The sequence below is a fragment of the Triticum urartu genome, chromosome 4A, assembly GCF_056163025.1.
Source record: "Triticum urartu cultivar PI428250 chromosome 4A, HENAU_Tu73, whole genome shotgun sequence".
NCBI lineage: Eukaryota > Viridiplantae > Streptophyta > Magnoliopsida > Poales > Poaceae > Triticum > Triticum urartu.
In genome coordinates, this window is record NC_141876.1 from 32,201,159 (window position 1) to 32,220,707 (window position 19,549).

Consider the following 19,549-nt stretch of genomic DNA (forward strand, 5'->3'; position numbering starts at 1 on the left):
AGGGACCCACCGGACGGGCCACCTTATTTCGCAAAAAAACGTTTCCCCCCTGACTGCTGGGACCCACCGGACGGGCCAGCGTATTTCGCAAAAAAAAAAATGTTCCCCCCGCTGTCAGCTCGGACCCACCGGAAGTGCCTCCTTATTACGCACAAAAAAATGAATACCCTCTGCTAGCTGGGACCCACCATGGTGGGAGGCTGACTTGTGGGCCTACTAAGTTGACTGGGACGGGGGCCTTTGTCAACTTTAGTCAATATGAACGATTCTAGCTCAAGTGACCGTACGATGTCCATCCAATGGCCGTAGTGCTTCTTCAACCTCTGGTCTTCTTGCTCCAGCCGCCCAAAGCAGCACCGGTCGTGTCACATGCTCCTGCCTCCCGTGGCCAGCTGTGCTACCGCGGAGGCCTCACTGCCCCCTACTATTCCCATCGCTGGCCAGGCCCTGCGGCGACGGCAGCCTCACACCGCAGCCGAACCAGTGAACCATCGTACTCCTCTCCGCGCAGGCTTCCACTGCCACGTCTTCCCCGGATCCCCGTCGTCCCCTTCCTAGGCCTCGCCATCGTCCACCGCCTTGGTGCTCTCGGCGCGGTGTGGTCAACGTGGTCAAGGAACGACTTCCATCGGACGTGGACTGTACATGGAGAGGCTGACAGCTGGGTCCACGGCTGGAGCAAGGAAGTGCCTCCTTATTACGCGGAAAATAATGATTCCTCCACCTGATAGCTGGGACCCACCAGACGGGCCACTGTATTTCACGAAAAAAATGTTTGCCCCTGACTGCTGGGACCCACCAGCTACATCTTCGCACGCAAGGAAGTACGTCTGGGAAAAAATGATTCGCCCCCCTGACTGTTGGGACCCACCAGCTACATCTTCGCACGCAAGGAAGTGCGTCCGAGAAAAAAAACGATTCGCCCCCCTGACTGCTAGGACCCACCAGCTACATCTTCGCACGCAAGGAAGTGCCTGACAGTCGAGACCCACCTGGTCGAAGCGTACGTAGCGTTGCCATTCTGGTCGCGAACGTGTACGTACATATATACTGGTGGATGTAGAGGCGTGCATGTGTCGTAGTAGAGGCGCATACGTGTCGTAGTAGAGGCGCACACGTAGCATGTACACGTACGTACAGCGGCCAGGGTGCAAGAAAGAAAATACGGCCACGTATGTGTACATACGGGCGGGGTCTCCAACGCCTACTCGCGCATACGTACGGCCAGGGCTCGTGTACATGGTTGGGTCGGAACGGAGAAACAGCGTCGTCGTCGTGTTCATGGGGAGGCAACGGAATGCGTCGTGTTCATGGGGAGGCAACGGAATGCGTCGTGTTCATCAGGAGGCAACGGAACGCGTGGGAGCCAACCGGCTGGGTCGGAACAGAATGCGTGGTCGTGTTCATCGGGAGGGCTTGGACGGAACATGCGATGAAAACGAGGCCTGGCGTACCGCACAACGGAGGAAACAGACCTCCTACGTTCGGAACGGGGTCCTGTTGATCGGGAGTGGTGTGGCGTACCGCAAAACGGAGGAAACGGACCTCCTACGGTCGAAGCGGGGGTCCTGTTCATCGGGAGGGGTGTGGCATACCGCAAAACGGACGAAACGGACCTCCTACGGTCGAAACGGGGGTCCTTTTCATCGGGAGGGGTGTGGCGTACTGCAAAACGGGACTCCACGGGATACTGTTCATCTCCACCGTCGACCTCCTCCAGCCTCCACGGACTCCTGTTCATCCAGCCTCCACCGCGCGCTACTCCACCGGCTACTGTTCAACCACCCCTCCACAGTTTACTGTTCATCCAGCCCTCCACACCACGGGGTCCTGTTCAACCACCCCTCCACGGGCACCCCTCCACCGTCTACTGTTCATCCAGCCCTCCACCACACCACGGGGTCCTGTTCATCCAGAGGCAACGCCACCGCTCACTGTTCATCCACCCCCCCCCGCAACACTCACTATTCATCCCAGAGGCAGCATCGACCGGCTTCAGTTAGCAGCAGTAGCGAAGGAATCGCTCGATCGGGTTCAGTTAACAGCCATCGATCGATCGCTCGGGTTCAGTAACGCGTAGCCTGCAGTGCAATTGCTCGGGTTCAGTTAGAGCCCAACACCTCGCTCAGGTTCAGTTAGATCCAACTCCTCGCACACACGCGCGTACGTGTACGAGAGAAACACGCATCGCTCGGCCCCCGACCTCCCACCGTAACCGGGAACTCCCCGAAATTTTCCTCCCCCTCGCTTCTACCACGGTTTTTTCCGTCATGGACGGCCCAAAGAATGTCATGCAGCTGCGTCTCCGGCCCGCCCAGGACGAAAAGCCCATTTTCTGTCATGATTTTTTGTCATAGAAGTAGGAGCCCACCACATCTATGATGATACCAGGTTTTGTCACAATTATCGTCATAGAAGTGTCATATGTATGACAGAAAAAAATTTCGTTCGGCCCAAAATGTCACGGATGTGTCTTTTTTGTAGTGTACATGACACTTCACCATCTTTGGGCCTAAGGGAATGCATTGTGGAGTAGTTATTAGATGATGGGTTGCTAGAGTGACAGAAACTTAAACCCTAGTTTATGCGCTATTTCGTAAGGGATTGATTTGGATCCATATGTTTAATGTTATGGTTAGATTTTATCTTAATACTTTACTCATAGTTGCGGATGTTGGCGAGGGGGTTAATCATAAGTGGGAGGCTTGTTCAAGTAAGAACAACACCCAAGCACCGGTCCACCCACATATCAAATTATCAAAGTAGCGAACACGAATCAAACCAACATGATGAAAGTGACTAGATGAAATTCCCGTGTGCCCTCAAGAACGCTTTGCTTACTATAAGAGACCGTTTTGGCATGTCCTTTGCTACAAAAAGGATTGGGCTACCTTGCTGCTTTACCGTTACCGTTACTTGTCCATTACAAATTACCTTGCTGAAAACCACTTGTCATTTCCTTCTGCTCCTCGTTGTGTTCGACACTCTTACTTATCAAAAGGACTATGATTGATCCCCTATTATTGTGGGTCATCAGGAACCAACTTAGGGGTCCTCAGGATGGCCCACCAGGCTAGCAATCTACATGGTGAGACACCCCTGGTCGGAACACCATCAATTTAAATTGATGGTTTTCACACAATGACTTCTATTTAAGACCTACACATAGCCTTTGAAAGTGTCTGTTTTGTTCCACCTGATTCCTCATCCGGACACCCTTTGAAGTTTATCTCTCAAGATATCATACTCACTTAGCTGTTATCCTAGCCACCTTACTATACATCCTAGGTCATTGTTGACTACATCCATATTGTGGTGTTGTCGTTTCAAAGGAAGCAAACTACACTAGGAATAACTACACTAAGATTAAAAAACAAAGTATGACTCATTATGTCGTGCATTGCACGGGTAAGGGGAATATATCTTTATGCAATTAATCTGTTTTATTAGGTTTCAATACTTTGAGTGGAGTATTAACCATCAGTTTTTTCGTGTGTTAATCTAGTGAATTTATGGACATATCGAATATATAACATGATCCCAACCTATATCATAACATAACATAACATGATTTTTTGATTAATTAATTTCACATAACTATGCTTACTATTAATGAATCTATGAACCCGGTCCAATTTCTATATAAGGAAAACTCCAAAATCTCATTATTTGCATTTTTATCTCAGTACTGATTTATTTTTAGGATACATCCTGTTTTTATATTATTACCCACACATAACTTGTTGCAACTAGCAATACTAGGACTGTTGGGGACACAAGTAAGTCTTCACCTTATTCTAATGTTGCTTGATGGGTCCTAGGTATTATCTCTATGGATTGTTCATATTGATTCTTCACTAAAGTTGAGCAAGACTCGGGATAGGTTGTTGCTCATCATGTTTTGTCTTCGCTTGATGCTAAATTTTAAGTCAATAAAAGCATCCTTTATCAAAAACAAAAACTCCTACCTAGCCATTGCCGATGAACTCCTGATATCATTTTGCTTGGGCTTATTGTTAAACTAGCTGGTGCCTCATGTACTGTCTACTACTTTATCTATAAAGTGTGGCATAAGGGCGGCTCCAACGTGGGCTCTCAGAACTTCTGAATACGTCTGTACATAGTTTGCCATCCAAGACACACTTCTATGTGTCCACGGAAGTCCGCTTGTCTGAATATGCGCAAACCGAATGCAAACCGGGGGGGGAGCTTTGCGCCGGAGTCCGGACCGCCGCCACATTGGGCTCTAACACCTCCGGCCCACTAAAATCCCCCTCCCGGGCCACTTCCTTCCACTCCACCCTGCTCCTCCTTGCTCTGTGATACGTCTCCAACGTATCTATAATTTTTTATTGTTCCATGCTATTATATTATCTGTTTTGGATGTTTTATATGCATCATTATGCTATTTTATATGATTTTTGGGACTAACCTATTAACCTAGAGCCCAGTGCCAGTTTCTGTTTCTCCTTGTTTTAGAGTTTCGCAGAAAAGGAATACCAAATGGAGTCCAAACGGAATGAAACTTTCGTGATGATTTTTCTTGGACCAGAAGACATCCAGAGGGCTTGGAGTGCATGTCGGGAAAGCCACGAGGCAGCCACAAGGTCGGAGGGCGAGCCCCCACCCTTGTGGGCCCCTCGTGACTCCACCGACCTACTTCTTCCGCCTATATATTCTCAATTATCCCAAAAACTTCCAGGGGAGCCACGAAACCACTTTTCCACCGTCGCAACCTTCTGTACCCATGAGATCCCATCTAGGGGCCTTTTTCGGCATCCTGCCGGAGGGGGATTCGATCACGGAGGGCTTCTACATCAACACCATTGCCTCTCCGATGAAGCGTGAGATAGTAGCTAAATGGCTTCTTCTCTCTCTTTGATCCTCAATACAAAGTTCTCCTTGACGTTCTTGGAGATCTATTCGATGTAATACTCTTTTGCGGTGTGTTTGCCGAGATCCAATGAATTGTGGATTTATGATTAGCTTATCTATGAATATTATTTGAATCTCCTCTGAATTCTTATATGCATGATTTGATATCTTTGCAAGTCTCTTCAACATTGTTGAGGAAATCGTTAACTGGTAGCTGCTCGGTCGGTTGGTGAGTACGGGATTAATAGGCTAATCGGCAAGTTAATCGGTCATTTAATCAATTAACCGGATGATTTATCGGGTTATCGGCTACTCGGGGACCCTATGAGTAGGGATTAATCGGCAAGTTAACTGGTTAATCAGATGAATTCTTGAACAGGGCTCTTCAAACTATCGATTTGGTTTGGCCAACTAGATTGGTTTTTCTTGCAATGGGAGAAGTGCTTAGCTTTGGGTTCAATCTTGCGGTGCTCGATCCTAGTGACAGAAGGGGAACCAACACTGTATTGTTTCCATCGAGGATAACAAGATGGGGCTTTCATCATATTGCTTGAGTTAATCCCGCTACATCATGTCATCTTACTTAATGCGTTGCTCTGTTCTTATGAACTTAATACTCTAGATGTAGGCAAGAGTCGGTCGATGTGTGGAGTAATAGTAGTAGATGCAGAATCATTTTGGTCTACTTGACACAGACGTGATGCTTATATTCATGATCATTGCATTAGATATCGTCATAACTTTGCTCTTTTCTATCAATTGCTCGGCAGTAATTTGTTCACCCACCGTAATATTTTCTATCTTGAGAGAAGCCTCTAGTGAAACATATGGACCCCGGGTCTATTTTCCATCATATAAGTTTCCTATCTACAATTCTAGTTTCCTATTTACTTTCTTTGCAATCTTTTACTTTTCGTTCCATAAACCAAAAATATTAATTTACCGTTTATCCATCTATATCATATCCCACTTTGCAAATAACTGTGAAGGGATTGACAACCCCTTTGTCGCGTTGGGTGCAAGTTGGTGTTTATTTGTGCAGGTATTCGGTGGCTTGTTGTGTTGTCTCCTACTGGATTGATACCTTGGTTATTAAAGGCTGAGGGAAATACTTACTCTACTTTGCTGCATCACCCTTTCCTCTTCAAGGGAAAAACCAACGCAAGCTCAAGAGGTAGCACTCTGCATCCGCACCCTCCTCAGCCGTCGCCGCCACTGTACCTTTCCGGTCGCCGCCCAGGCATATTGTTGGAAGTCTGCAGCACCCACCACACGCCTGCCCACCATGGGCACGCCGCGCCCACTCAGGATCTGTCCATAACAAGGTACCCTCCCCCTGCCGACATCGTCCATGGCAGACGACACACCCGACAGGTGTTCGGTCAAATGCCACTGAGCTTTTTGTTGAACTTCTCATTGTTTTCTAGAGTAAGCATGATGGTAGGGTACTCGGTGATGGAGAATGAGTTGTGCGATGTATGGAAGGTATACCTGGCCATGGGAAACTCGACCCGGTCGGCCTGACCTGAAAAAGCCCGACCCGACCCGGTCTTGCCCATGGGCTAGGCCTGGGCCTAGGTTTTGAGCCCGAACGACACACCGTGCCGAGCCTGGGATTGCCATATTTGTGTTTTATGGAAAAGGCCCAGCCCGAGGCCCGCCAGGCTTTTTCACTAATGAGTCTAGCTTGGGCCCGAAAAAGCCTGAAGCCCAGCCCGGCGGATGGCCAGGTCTAGCGGAAGGTTGTATCTGTAGACTTTATAGGCATGAGGCGAGGGGGGGGGGTCCAAGCCCGCAATGTGAATTCGCTAGCCCATCCGTGGTACACCATCTCCAACTCCGTCATGAAGTTTTGCGGCGCGGTTGCATGAGTAGAGACAATGTAGCCACAAGGCTCATCAACAATGGAGATCGTAAGTTTTGCTTCTTGTTGCTTTACATGTTGGCCAATTCATTGATTCAATCAATGTTGCAACTTGATAATCACCGCATTGTATAGCCCGAACGTCCACAAGAATGAGAGCAGACCATTTACGTTCATACATTGTTGTACTAGGGATATTTGCAAGTTATTTATGGATGAATTATGCTATTTTCTATAATTATTTTGAGTGTTGCAGAGTTTAGAAAAAAAAACAGGGGCAGGCGTTTAGGAGACAGGGTTGGATGGTTGACTCATGTATTTGTGTCCGTGAACCAGTCCACAAACAAATAGTGGTCCGTTTTGAGGGGTGGGCGTTGGAGATGCTCATGAAGCCTGTTTCTCGAAACATGCTTCTTTAGGAATGTTTATTGAAACATCTTTGCTAGACTACTCGTATGAATATGAACAACGGTTTAGAAAATTCCATGAGAGGTACACGTACACTTTGGTGAACCCGACACCCAACATCTGTCTGAAGCATATATGAACCACCGAAACGAGCATGCGATTCTTTTTCTGTCAAATCAATCTGCTGTGTCCTTTATCCACGCTTTCTTCAGCTTAATCAATGCAGAGGCATCGACCGTTGATGATTGGGACTGTTGGAATGTTTGCATCAGGCGTAGGCCCCATGCAAGCGCACACAACACTTAGTTTTTTACGCCAAAGATTGGGTGCCGCGAATACATTCGCATAGGTGCAAACGCACGGCCGGGGGCTTGCCGCCGGTTGGGATAGAATTTGCACCAACCCAAGCATATCATTCATCAGCTTTGCCGTTGCCATTGCCAATGCATGCATGCAACCACCGTGAGACAAGCCCAAAGATAAAGAAGCCTGGGAAGAAAGGAACAATCCCAATCATAGCATCTGGTGTGTGGTCTATTTCCGGGTAGTAGTTGACCTCAAGCCTGCTTTATTTATGCACTTGCTAACCTACCGCGAAAAAAGCCCGGAAACCCTCTTGGAAAGCTAAAGAGGGCTTCTTTTTTTTGCGGGTGAGCTAAAGAGGGCTTAATCGAGCAATAATCGAGGGATTTGCTTGCTGTCGATGTCGATCGACATCATGCATGGGTGCACGAATAATGAATTGGACAGACACCTTTCGGGTAGCTCTTCTTAATCTTAATCGGGTGACAAATTTCTCCCTTTTCCCATGCACTAATGTGTGCATGAAAAGTACGGCTAAACATCTTTCCGTTGGACCGTCGGGACTTCTTTCTCTTATTGAAAATCCTGCAAATCCTGACGTAAATATGAAACATAGTACTGTACTATGCCTAACAAGTAATAGTAGACATGTTGCACTAAAGTAGCGACATATATATACGAAAGTGCCTTTCTGCTCCCGAGCTCATTTGAGCTCGGTGAACAGTAAAATCGAAAAAAAATAAAAACAATTCAAAAAATTCCAAATTTTTTTTGGGAGAAACATTGACAAAAGTTCTAAGTGCTTACAAAAATTCATCATGAAATCACATTCCTGTAAAGCGTGGCAAAAAAAACAAATTCAGTGCTCCAAAATGCTTTTGAAAGTAGCTTTTTCAGAGTACCGATTTTGTTTTTTTTGCCACGCCTTCTAGAAATGTGATTTCATGGCGAATTTTTGCAAGCACTTAAAACTTTTGTCAATGTTTCTCCCAAAAAAAATTTGGATTTTTTTTAAAAAAATTAATTTAGTTTTGATTTTACTGTTCACCCGAGCTCATTTGAGCTCGGGTGCAGAAACTCCGCGTCCCATATATATAGCGCAAAATCTCGTCACCCGGCTGAGTGTTCTTGTTAGTAATTATTATTACTCGTATTGCCGGTTTAGTCATCGATGAGCTACTCGTGCATGTCATGTCATGACGGAGGCATATCGTATACGCACGCAATTAACTACTCCCTTTGTTTCATAATTCTTGTTGTAGTTTTAGTTCGAAGAGCATGCATGTACATCGATCTGATTTTTTACTTGGCCTGCAAAGAAAGCTTATTATTTTATCCATGTGGGAGTGCAACGGATGATGCAAATTATCTATGTTGCGGGTAGCTCTTCTTAATCTTAATCAGATGGCAATTTCTCCCTTTTCCCATGCATGAAAAGCACGGCCAAACATCTTTCCGTTGCACCGTCCGGATTTTCTTTCTTTTCATTGGGCTTCTGCTAGTCCTGACGTAAATATGAAACATAGTACCTAACGAGCATCGATACCCATGTTGCACTAAACTAGCGAGATGAATATATAGTGCTGTGCAAAAATCTCGGTAGGGACAGCTGGCGGAGAGTTCCTGTTGTTACTACTACTTCTCGTGCATGTCATGTCAGTTGCAGTTGCAGAGTATATATATGCAATTAACTATGGACATCGGTCTGATTTTTGACTAGGCCCGCGAAGCAAAAGCTAATTCTTTTTCCATGTGGGAATGCAACGGATTGATGCAAACACCCCGGACGGACGTTGTTAATTCATTTGTTTGTGACGCGCGCAAGTCGGCAAGTGCCAATATCATATCATAAAATTAGGGTTCATGACCAGCATGCATGATCGTCGATGGTTCCAGGCCAACTGCAGCCCAGCCAGAAGTAGGCATAAACAAACCACAAATCAAGCATATTATTCGTGCACCAAAACCCTGGCTTTATTAGCCAGCCTTCTTTTTGCTCTGCCCTACACGGAGTCAGTCGATGATCATCATCATCATCATCATCAGCGCGGCTGCTGGCTGGTCAGTGGTTACACACAGGACCATCCGATACTTGTCGCGTACCGAGCCGCGGAGGCTGCGAGCGGGCCCGGCGTCCCGACCCGAGGCCCTGGCACTTTCAGCTATATATGCTCTCCTCTCCACCCGACGCATCCATCCATCAATCAACGACGTCTCCCTCTTGCTTGCTAGCTGGACGCTTAAACCCTCTCCCAACTCTCGAGCTAGCTGGTGCATTGTCGTCTCTTCTCCAACAGCCAGCACGCGTAGAAGTACAACGACCATGGGAGAAGTCGCCGCCGAGCTGCTGTACGCCATGGCGCCTCTGGCTCTCTCCGGCGGCGGCGCCGAGGTCGCCGGCAGCTGCGCGCCCCTGCTCGCGGAGCTCAGGGTGCGTCCGTCGATCTTTCCCTCGCCGGACTCTGTTCTGTCCTTTGAGTTTTCAAGCGCTGTGGTTTGACATGTGGAGTGGATGTGTGTGTGTGCAGCAACTGTGGGGGGAGATAGGCAAGAGCCGGGAGGAGCGGGAGCGGATGGTGCACGAGCTGGAGGCGGAGTGCACGCGGGTGTACCGCCGCAAGGTCGACGAGGCCACCGGCGAGCGCGCGCTGCTGCACCAGTCGCTCGCCGCCAGCGAGGCCGAGATCGCCGCCCTCACCGCCGCCCTCGGCGCCGAAAACTCCACGCAGTTCAAGGTACGTAACTTACTTGGGGCCTTTGGCAGCCAGGCGGCAATCCGCTTCTCCTTTCCCGGCACCCATCTTGTTTTTTTCTTCAGAACTTACTTTGAGGAGTAAAAAAATAACCCGCGTTAATAGTATTAATTACGAATGTAAATGTTATATTTTCAATATTATGATATTTACATGACCAGTCAAAATCTATAGTTTTGCACTCCATTTTAATTTTGGAGTCAACCCAAAGGAGGTCCATTCGAGCACGAGGCACCGGAATTCTAAAACTTAATAGTCCAAGTTTAAAACCTTTAGCTTTAGCAACCGCAAAAAAACATTTAGCTTTAGAATTGATATTGATACAAAGGCTGGGGATTCCCTCCTTTTCTAAGAAAAAACCTTGATCTCTATCGGTCTAAGATTGTCGACAATATTTCGTAAACATACATTCTTTTCAGCCTATCCATAAAGGGAAATATAGACTTGTAACGAATAGTTTCACAGAATCAAGCTCTTAGTACCGTTATTTAGAAAATAGTACTGATACCACGATGAAGAGAGAAATGGAGGCGCCTGTCATGTGGGTCCTAGCTACCTAGGATGGCACCGTGGAGCGGTCAACTTGCCACAACAATAGTCATAGCCAGCGAGACTCGTTTGGAGCCAAATAGACCCTTTAAACGAGTTTAGACTTTAGAGACACAAACATGCATTGTAGGAGTAGATGGAGTAAGGTGGAAGCCCATCACATACTCCTACGTTGATCATGATTCTGAACAATGACACAAAACAAGTGTAGCTTTGTGAAACCACTTTTTAAAGTGCAGTTCGCCGACGGATCAATAATGCATGGGCAGTTTTAAGGTACTTAATCATGATTCTGTATCGAGTCTGCTAACATTATATTAGTTATTATACACGGTGTAACAGAACTATACATGCAAAGGATTGTTCGTTGAGGCCTCTGTTTAACTTGCTCGCTGAAGTCATGACCTGTTTACTGAAACTCACTACTCACTATTACGGTTTTTCTTCATCTTTATTTAGGTGAACAAATGGACCGTGTCGCTGAACGAGCGGGTGTCATCGGCGACGGCTCTGCTGGAGGAGCTGCGGGCGATGAGAGCAGAACGGAGCAAGCAGTTCTCTGACATCCGGTCGGAGATCGAGAAGATCAGCGCCGAAATCGCAGGGCGGAGCCACGGCCAGGACACCTCCCCCAGGGCCGGCGACGGCCATGACCTCACCATCAGGAGGCTGGGCGAGTACAGGGCACGCCTGTCCACTCTTCAGAAAGAGAAGGTAAGAAATTTGTTCTGAAACATCAGGATTTCACCGCTTTTTTGTTCTGAAACATCAGAATTTTACAGCTTTTCGTTTGACAGTCGATGGATGCATCCGACAGGGATTGCTTAAAATAAGCCCTCCATCAAGATATCCAATCGATTTTACTACCTTTGTTTAAGACGGACCTATCAACAGCTAGTTAGTAGGACATCAGATCAGGTCCTGCACTGTCCATGATGCTGTTAAGTTGGCTAATCGGTCCATTCAGGTCAACACTTTCCTACCAATCATTATAGCGATTTTATGATCTTCAGAAGATCACAGCGAGCCAAGGATTGTGATTTTTTATTAAGTATATATAAAATGTTGATATGTAATGACAATCACGATGGTGACAAGCTGACGGCTACTGAAAATTTGTTGCAGTCGGATTGTGATTTGCCAAGTACTAGTATAAAATGTTGATATGCAAGTATATGCAACAATCATCTGGATATGCATGATGGCGACAAGCTGACGGACATGCAATTTTTTGTTGGCAGTCGGAGCGTCTGCACAAGGTCCTGGAGCACGTGACGGAGGTGCACTCGCTGTGCGACGTGCTGGGCGAGGACTTCATCGCCATCGTGAACGAGGTCCACCCGGGCCTGCACGAGGCCGACCCCGGCAAGCCCACCAGCATCAGCGACACCACGCTCACCAGGCTCTCCCAGGTCGTCGCCATGCTCACCTCCGAGAAGGCCAAGCGAGCAGCCATGGTACATACCAGCGTACCACCACCGGTTAACCTTAATTAGTTCGCCTCTGCTTCCAAGCCCCAACGTGACGCTAATGGTTACTCCAATGTTCGCAGCTGCGGGAAGCCGTGGTGCCGCTGGTGGAGCTGTGGGACCTGATGGACTCGCCGGTGGAGGAGCGGCGGGGCTTCCAGAAGGCGGCGGCCGTCCTGAGGCCCGCGAAAGAGGAGGTCCTGTCCTCCGGCGTGCTGTCCATGGCGAGCATCAAGAAGACGGAGGAGGAGGTGGAGAGGCTGACGAGGCTCAAGGCCGGCCGGATGAAGGAGCTGGTGCTCAAGCGCAGGCTGGAGCTGGAGAACATCTGCCGGAGCATGCACGTCGAGCCCGACGCCAGCACCGTGCCCGAGAAGTCCATCGCGCTCATCGACTCCGGTACGTACTACGAGTTCAGGCTTCAGACACTGCAGGCTTCTTGTTCAGTTTTACTACTGGGAAAGAAAAAAATTCAGACACACCGAGCTTTTCTTTACTTATTACTGAAATGCATTTCAAATGTGGATGCAATTCTAATGGTGACCGCATCTTACATATTATCAGGCCTCGTGAACCCTTCTGAGCTCATGGCCAGCATCGACGACCAGATAGCCAAGGCCAAGGAGGAGCATCAGTCGAGGAAGGACATCATGGAGAAGATCAACAAGTGGCTGCTGGCCTGCGAGGAAGAGAAATGGCTCGACGAACACAACGTGGTATGTCTCCAGATCTTACAATTTGAAAGAATGCGTACTATCTGGGTGCATTGGACAGTGATCTCTGGGTGCTGATCTCGTCTGCTGGTTTCATTCAGGATGAGAACAGATTCAGCACCGGCAGGACCGCACGTCTGAACCTGAAACGCGCCGAGAAAGCCAGGGTCATCATCATGAAGATTCCTGGTACATTTTGATGAACCATTTTCTGAATTAATACGTTATTTGTTTGATTGAGTGGATTTAAATACCTATATACATACTAGTTGAAATTTTCCAAAAAATATATCTAGTTGGGAATGTGTTTGTGCAAAAATAACCGACTGTTCGTTGATCTGCAGCTATTGTTGATAACCTGATGAGTCGAACGCTGGCATGGGAGAGCGAAAGGAAGAAGCCTTTTCTGTACGACGGGGTAAGCTACCTTCAGCTCTACTGCACCAGCATACGAACTGCGAACAATTTCCATGGTAGCTGACGAAATGTTTGCCTCTCGTCTCTTGTAAAGGCTCGCCTAGTGGCCGTGCTGGAAGAGCACAAGCAAGCCAGGCTGAGGCAGGAGGAGGAGAGGAGGCGACTCCGGGTAAGTAAATAAAACATCCTCGCTCTCACTGCATTTTGGTCGGCATTTGCTAGAATTCTTCTGGATTCTGAACTCACCGGAAGTAAATTGATGGCGTGTTGCAGGAGCAGAAGAAGCTGCGGACCCTGTTCAGCGAGAAGGAGACGATGCCGCGCCTGAAGAGGCCCAGCGGCAGCGGTGGCTTCAGCAGGACGCCGGAGCCGAGCAGCATGAACCGGAAGAGGGTCGACGCCGGCAGGCTCACGTGCTCCGCGCCGTCCATGCGCAGCAGCAGCAGCGGCTCCAGCTGCGGCGGCGGCGGCGGTCGTTCCTCGGCCGAGCTCGACAGGCCGCGGTCGTCGGCCGCGGGGGCCGGGCGCTGCGGCGAGCTCCTGCAGGGCGCGCGGCGGCTGTCGGCGTCGTCGTCGTCGTTCAACTACGTCGCCGTGGCCAAGGCCGGCGGCAGCATGTCTTCGTCGCTGGCGTCGCTGTCCTGAGCTCACCGGGCCGATCGCGGCCGCTGCTCCCACATTTTTTCTTCCTTTTTTTCGTTCTTTGATGGTAGGGGAAATAGCATGGCGGAAAAGAATTTGGTATCTTATGTGTTTTCGAATGATGCTGTTGTTTTGCTGCCGGAAGCTGTTGATGCGATTCATGTTTCTTTTACGGAGTGGCCGTGTGTAAATACTTTCACTGGAAGAAATGACAATATTGTGCAACTTTGCCACCCTGATTCTGAACTGTGAGGCAATGCTTTTTTTTAACATCAATACATACGTGTATACACTCATCGTAGGTGTCTCGTCGTGAACGAGAACGTCTCCTCCCACTGAAAAAGTATCGTCGAAATTTCTGAAATAAATTCAAAAATAATGCAAGCATCAGGATTTGAATCCTGGTGGGATGAGGATACCACTGTCTCTTTAACCATCAAACCATAGATTGGTTCGCTCTCTAAGGCAATGCTGCACGGTTTGCTTTGAGAGAGAGCTCTCTCTCTGATTAGAGCATCTTCAGCTGTTGGCTCTCCAGGCGGCGATTTTACGCGCATCCTGGGGGCGAGCCGACGCTTAAATCGACGCGGGGGTGAGCGGGTTTCCAGTCGCTCGCCCCAGGGTCGCCCCGGACGTGTTTTTTTATTTTTAAAAAAAGCTGAATTCGGTGAAGTTCGGCAAAGTTCGGCTAAAATTCGGCAAACTTGTTATTCATATTAAACATGTTCGGCGTTTTACATAAATTATTAAAAAACTGATCTATGGGGCGAAGAACTCGATCGGCGCGGCGAAGTCGTCGACATCGCCGCCGTCCTCGTCGCCGTCGGCGGCCTTCTCTTTCTTGATGGCGCGGTCGCCCCTGCTGGACCCCTTCCCGGCGTCTCCATGGCGGACAGGCGGTGGCGGCGCGTCGTTGTCGTCGTCATCGTCATCGTCGTCGTTGTCCTTGAGGATGACGGTGCCTCCCTCGTCCCTGCCACGGCGATGAGCTTCAAACCGCGCGAGGGCGGCGCACTGACGCTCCTTCTCCGCCTGCAGCCAGTTGTCGCGTGCCCATTTGAGGGCCGCCTCGTCGTCGAGCGCCTCCTCCTTGACGCCGCCGGCGAGCCCGGGCTCCGTCTTCATGACGGGGAGCCCTGGCTCTGTCTTCGGCTTGACGAGTGGGGGAGGGGCCGAGGACGAGGCGCGGCCGCCGCTTTCATTGATGACGATGCCGGCCGGGCGGGTACGCCGGCCGAGCGGGGTCTCCGCTGCGGGCTCGGCCTTGACGCCGAACACCGCCGGAGAACCGAAGGAGTGGGACGAGGAGTGGGAGGAGGAACGGGATGAGGACGATGAGCTGGAGACGAACCTCCTTGGCATCCATTGCCCGGCACCGCGGCGGGGCACCGGAGCGCCGGCCGGCCCGCGAGGGTATGTGAGCGGCGGGTTGTTGCGCCCTCGAGGTGCGCAAGAACCTCATGGAGTGTCCGGCCGGGGACGGACCATCACAGCCGTCGCCCCTCGCTGTTCCACCGGCCGCCCGCCATCATCGGTGCTCCGTTGGTGGAGGTGAGGCGTTGCTCCTGACGGCGCTGGAAGTACACCGCCCACACCTCGTGGTTGTCGGCGGCGTACTGCGGGGAGGCGCGCTGCTCCTCGGTCAGCGACGACCGAACACGGTCGACCTCGCCGGCGAAGTGATCGGGGCGAGCGACGACGTCCGACAAGGGGGGATGGGGACGCCTCCGGCGCCGAGCCTTCATCCTGTCGGCCTAGCGCGCATGTCTGGAGGCGCCGGAATGTTCGCCTCGAACAGCAGGTACGCCTCCCACGTCTGCAGCGAGCGGCGGCCGAAGCCGTTGGCCGCCGCTCCGTCGCCGAGGAACCGCTCGCGCATTGTCGTGAATGGGCTGGGAGAGAGGAGAGGTTCGTCGGCGATGGAGAGAGAGACAGAGAGGTTCGGCGGCGCTAGAGAGAGACAGGGAGCACGACGTCTGTGGCCAACGGCGGGGGTGGGACGACGCTTTTTATAGCCGCCGGAGAGGCGTGTGTACGCGGGACGGGGAGTGAGGCGGCGCCGCCCGTGAAAAGCCGCCCCGTAAGGAATCAATGGAAGCTGACCGGCGGTAGCCTTGGCACTAATTCCCCGCGGGAAACCGAGGCGTTCGCGGGACGACGAGACGAGTGTCGCTGACTCGGCGGGCCCGTGGCTTTTTCGCGCCAAAACCATTTCGTCCGGCGCCCCCGAGCGTCCCCAGCGCGCCGGGTTCGCCCTGAATCCGCCGGCGCCAATTTCGGTCTGAACCGATGAAAATTGAGCTTCTAGGGATGTGATTGGGCCAATTTTTATGCATCGGCGTGCAAAATTCATCTGAGAAGAATGTTTTGGGGGCTCGGCTAGAGATGCTCTTACCATGCTAGGGTGTTGCGTCCTGCCGGCGTGAGGAATTTGCTGAAGCACAGTCGACCTCTGGATTTTCCTTAGAATTTAGCTTCCCCGATTACAAATTATGAAAGCATCATTCTTGTCCTTGTAGTACATCCGTACTAAAGTCTTACTGCAGGTAAAGGATTCACGGAAATATGGAATTGGGGAATATATAGGAGCACTACCATCGTTATTACTTCGGTCTTTTTTATATTTGGATTGGATGTACTAAAAAGGAAAGGTCCTTTTTTTCTTTAATTGTCATGGTGACACATGCGCGTGCATCATTCTCACACAAATAAAAATCAGTTTATCTAATTCATATCTAGATATTTTTTAAGGATGTCACATTAACCTCTCACAAATATATAATGCAGCAACAACCAAGAAGAAACAAAAAAAAATTAGGACAAAAAAAATAGACCACAAACAAAGTGAAACTCAGTTTAGATGTGATATAATTATGTCACATCTAGATGTGTTTTAGACCGATCCAACAAAAATATGCCTCTAATGCTAACTCCAAGGCGGACCCATAAACCTCCCTTAACCGTTCAGATTGTGTTGTCCAGACCGCGGAAGCGATCCAACGCCAACATGTATCGGTCCGCGGCGCGGTACGTGATTTCTTCCGAAAATTGGAGACAAAAGTGTGGGAGGTTTGCGGGAGTCCGGACACCCGAAACGTAGGACCCTGACACCCCCGGCCCACCCAATCCCTCTTCCCGGTCCCATTTCCTTCCACTCCGCCCCTTCTCCCCTTACTTTGCATCTGCACCCTCCATCTCTGTCGCCGTTGTTGTTCGTCTGTGGCCGCCACAGAGGCATTGCCGGACGTCCGCAACCAGCACGGACGCGTCCGCTCGCCGTTCTGACGGAGCTTTCAGCCTTGGAGCCGTTTGTATCCAGGTCACACCGCCCCCCGTCATTGAGCTTATTTTCAAATGTTATGTCATTTTTAGAGTACGAAGGATGATGAGCTACTCAACCATGAAGGATGAGTTGTTGTGCGATGCGGGGCTGGCCGTATCCGCGGAATTCGTAGGCAGCACCAGAGGGCCACCCTTCTGGGAGAAAGTGCATGAAAAATTTCACCCAGAAAAGCACATTGCGCCCTACGACGTGTACATCATGCGATCATGCAACATGAGGTCGTTGTCGTATCACTTGCATGCTATCCAGGTCAACGTCATCTAGTACTGCAACTTGATCAGTCAGCTCGAGGTAAGGTGGCCATGGTACACAGGCATGGAGGAGATGGTAAGTTTTACTTCCTTTTGCTAAACTTGTTGATTGATTCATTCACTCAATGTTGGTCTACACATTATATGCAGCCCGCACGCACCGCCATGATGTACCACATGTCAACGGGACGGCCATTTACGTGCACACACTAATGGATGAAGCTGAAGGAAAAATATGTGTGGTAGGACATGATCCGTTCCTGAAAAACTTGTTGGACATCCGAGATCTAGCCGAATTTGAGACCTTGTTGTACTAGAGTTAATTTACATGCTATGTGGATGATTTGTGCTATTTTCTATTCAAACCTTGATGAACATCGGCTGGTTTGAATGAATTTTATCCAGTTGGTTAAAATGTGGTTTAAAACATATGCGGCTAGTGTTGAATGGTTGCCTCCCACATCCATGTCCATAGACTAGCCCCCTGTCTGCGGACGAATGCGAAAGATCTTTTGCAAGTTACTGTTGGAGATGCCCTAACACATACTAACAAACTTAAGCATTAAAAAACTTATATATTTATAAAATGTCAGGACTTTAATTTAAACTTTGTCAAGGCATCACCTCATCTATCTTCCAAGCAAAGCATAAAGTGGAGGAGGACCAGCTTTATGCTATGGGAATTGCAAGGGCTACAAGCATAGATGATTTATACTTTGTCAGAGCATATATAGCCGGGCGTCTCAAATCCGTCTTATATGTTCGGGCAGGCCCGATCGCAAAATTTTGATTCAGACGGACGCCTCAAACGACCCTCAAACGCCCGGGCTGACCGGCACCCTCATATTTAGCCCAAATATAGGGTGAATATGGGGCGCCCAGGCATGCCCGCTACGTCGGACCCGGCCCATGTTGGCTCACCAGACCCTACATATATTCCTCCCCATCCGCTCGCTGGAATAAACCCTAACCACTTCACTCCAGTTCCCTCTGCTACCCAAGCTCGTCTCCGGCGCCGTCGGTCGTCTCCGACATGGCGGGCAACGGATCCGAGTCCTTCACCTCCAGATTTGTCGACCCCGAGCTCATCCCTCGCGGCCCCGAGGAGGAGATGGTCGTCCAGCTTGCGCTCCGTCGCACCTGGGAGGAGGCGCTCGGACTCCTTCCGTCGGGAATCCATTGCCTCCGCCCAAATGGCATGGATCCAGTGCTAGGCCAACCGTGGTGGCCTCGCCGGAGGCGGTGCGGTCCGTCCGGCGTTTGAACACGGTGGCGAACGCGCACCCCCTCCGTTGGCGCGCCGAGCATCAGGACGCACCATGTGCCTGGCCCGACGAGAACATGTCACGGCGTGCCCGCCGTGCCAGGCACCGGGAGCGGGAGGCGGCAACAACCCTCGCAACAGTGGACGTCGGCGGGGCGGAGTTGCATTCTCCGGCGCCCCGTATGGCGCATCAGTCCGGCACCGCTACCGCATCGTGGTGGACATCGGCGGCTCGTCTAAGGATGGATCCATCGATCTGACGTCCACCGACACCGTTCGGGTTCCGGGCTCCGACGAGGAAGAGTAGGGTATGGGAGACGGCGACACCTGAGTCCCGTGAGCCGGCTGTGTTCCATGCCCTACTTTACCTTGCCAACGACCAAACCAACATTCTGAGAGACGCAGCCGGCCGCTGGACATGGCCACGGCAGAGTCGGGCGAGCGGGGAGCGGAACCGGACGAAGCTCCATTCAAAGTTCGCTGCGTTGTATGTAATAATATGGATTTGAGATATCCGTACGTAGAATACATTTTTTGAAGCGTGACCGATCACTGTCCGCGTCTGCGGGCACGTCTTTGGGCATTTTAGGAAGTCCGATGTAGATGCTCTCAAGGCATCACCTCACCTATCTTCCAAGCAAAGCATAAAGTTGAGGAGGACCAGCGTCCGGGGAGTTGCAAGGACTGCAAGCATAAAT

At 50.1% G+C, this 19,549-nt stretch overlaps 1 protein-coding gene across 1 annotated transcript; it reads left to right on the plus strand.

The window, feature by feature from the left end:
• The first annotated feature begins 9,628 nt into the window (after positions 1 to 9,628).
• On the plus strand, positions 9,629 to 14,229 carry LOC125554561 (65-kDa microtubule-associated protein 6). The gene is made up of 10 exons (XM_048718082.2): positions 9,629 to 9,881; positions 9,979 to 10,185; positions 11,212 to 11,466; positions 11,994 to 12,209; positions 12,305 to 12,620; positions 12,786 to 12,937; positions 13,036 to 13,123; positions 13,279 to 13,352; positions 13,446 to 13,520; positions 13,625 to 14,229. The coding sequence occupies exons 1-10, from the start codon at positions 9,774 to 9,776 to the stop codon at positions 13,994 to 13,996; spliced, it is 1,863 nt and encodes a 620-aa protein (XP_048574039.2). The 5' UTR covers positions 9,629 to 9,773; the 3' UTR covers positions 13,997 to 14,229.
• The last annotated feature ends 5,320 nt before the right edge of the window (positions 14,230 to 19,549 follow it).

Coding starts and splice junctions, on each gene's coding strand:
- LOC125554561 (XM_048718082.2), top strand. CDS start 9,774: ATGGGAGAAGTCGCCGCCGAGCTGCTGTACGCCATGGCGCCTCTGGCT. Junction 11,467..11,993: donor CCACTCTTCAGAAAGAGAAG/GTAAGAAATTTG, acceptor TTTTGTTGGCAG/TCGGAGCGTCTGCACAAGGT. Junction 12,938..13,035: donor GGCTCGACGAACACAACGTG/GTATGTCTCCAG, acceptor GGTTTCATTCAG/GATGAGAACAGATTCAGCAC.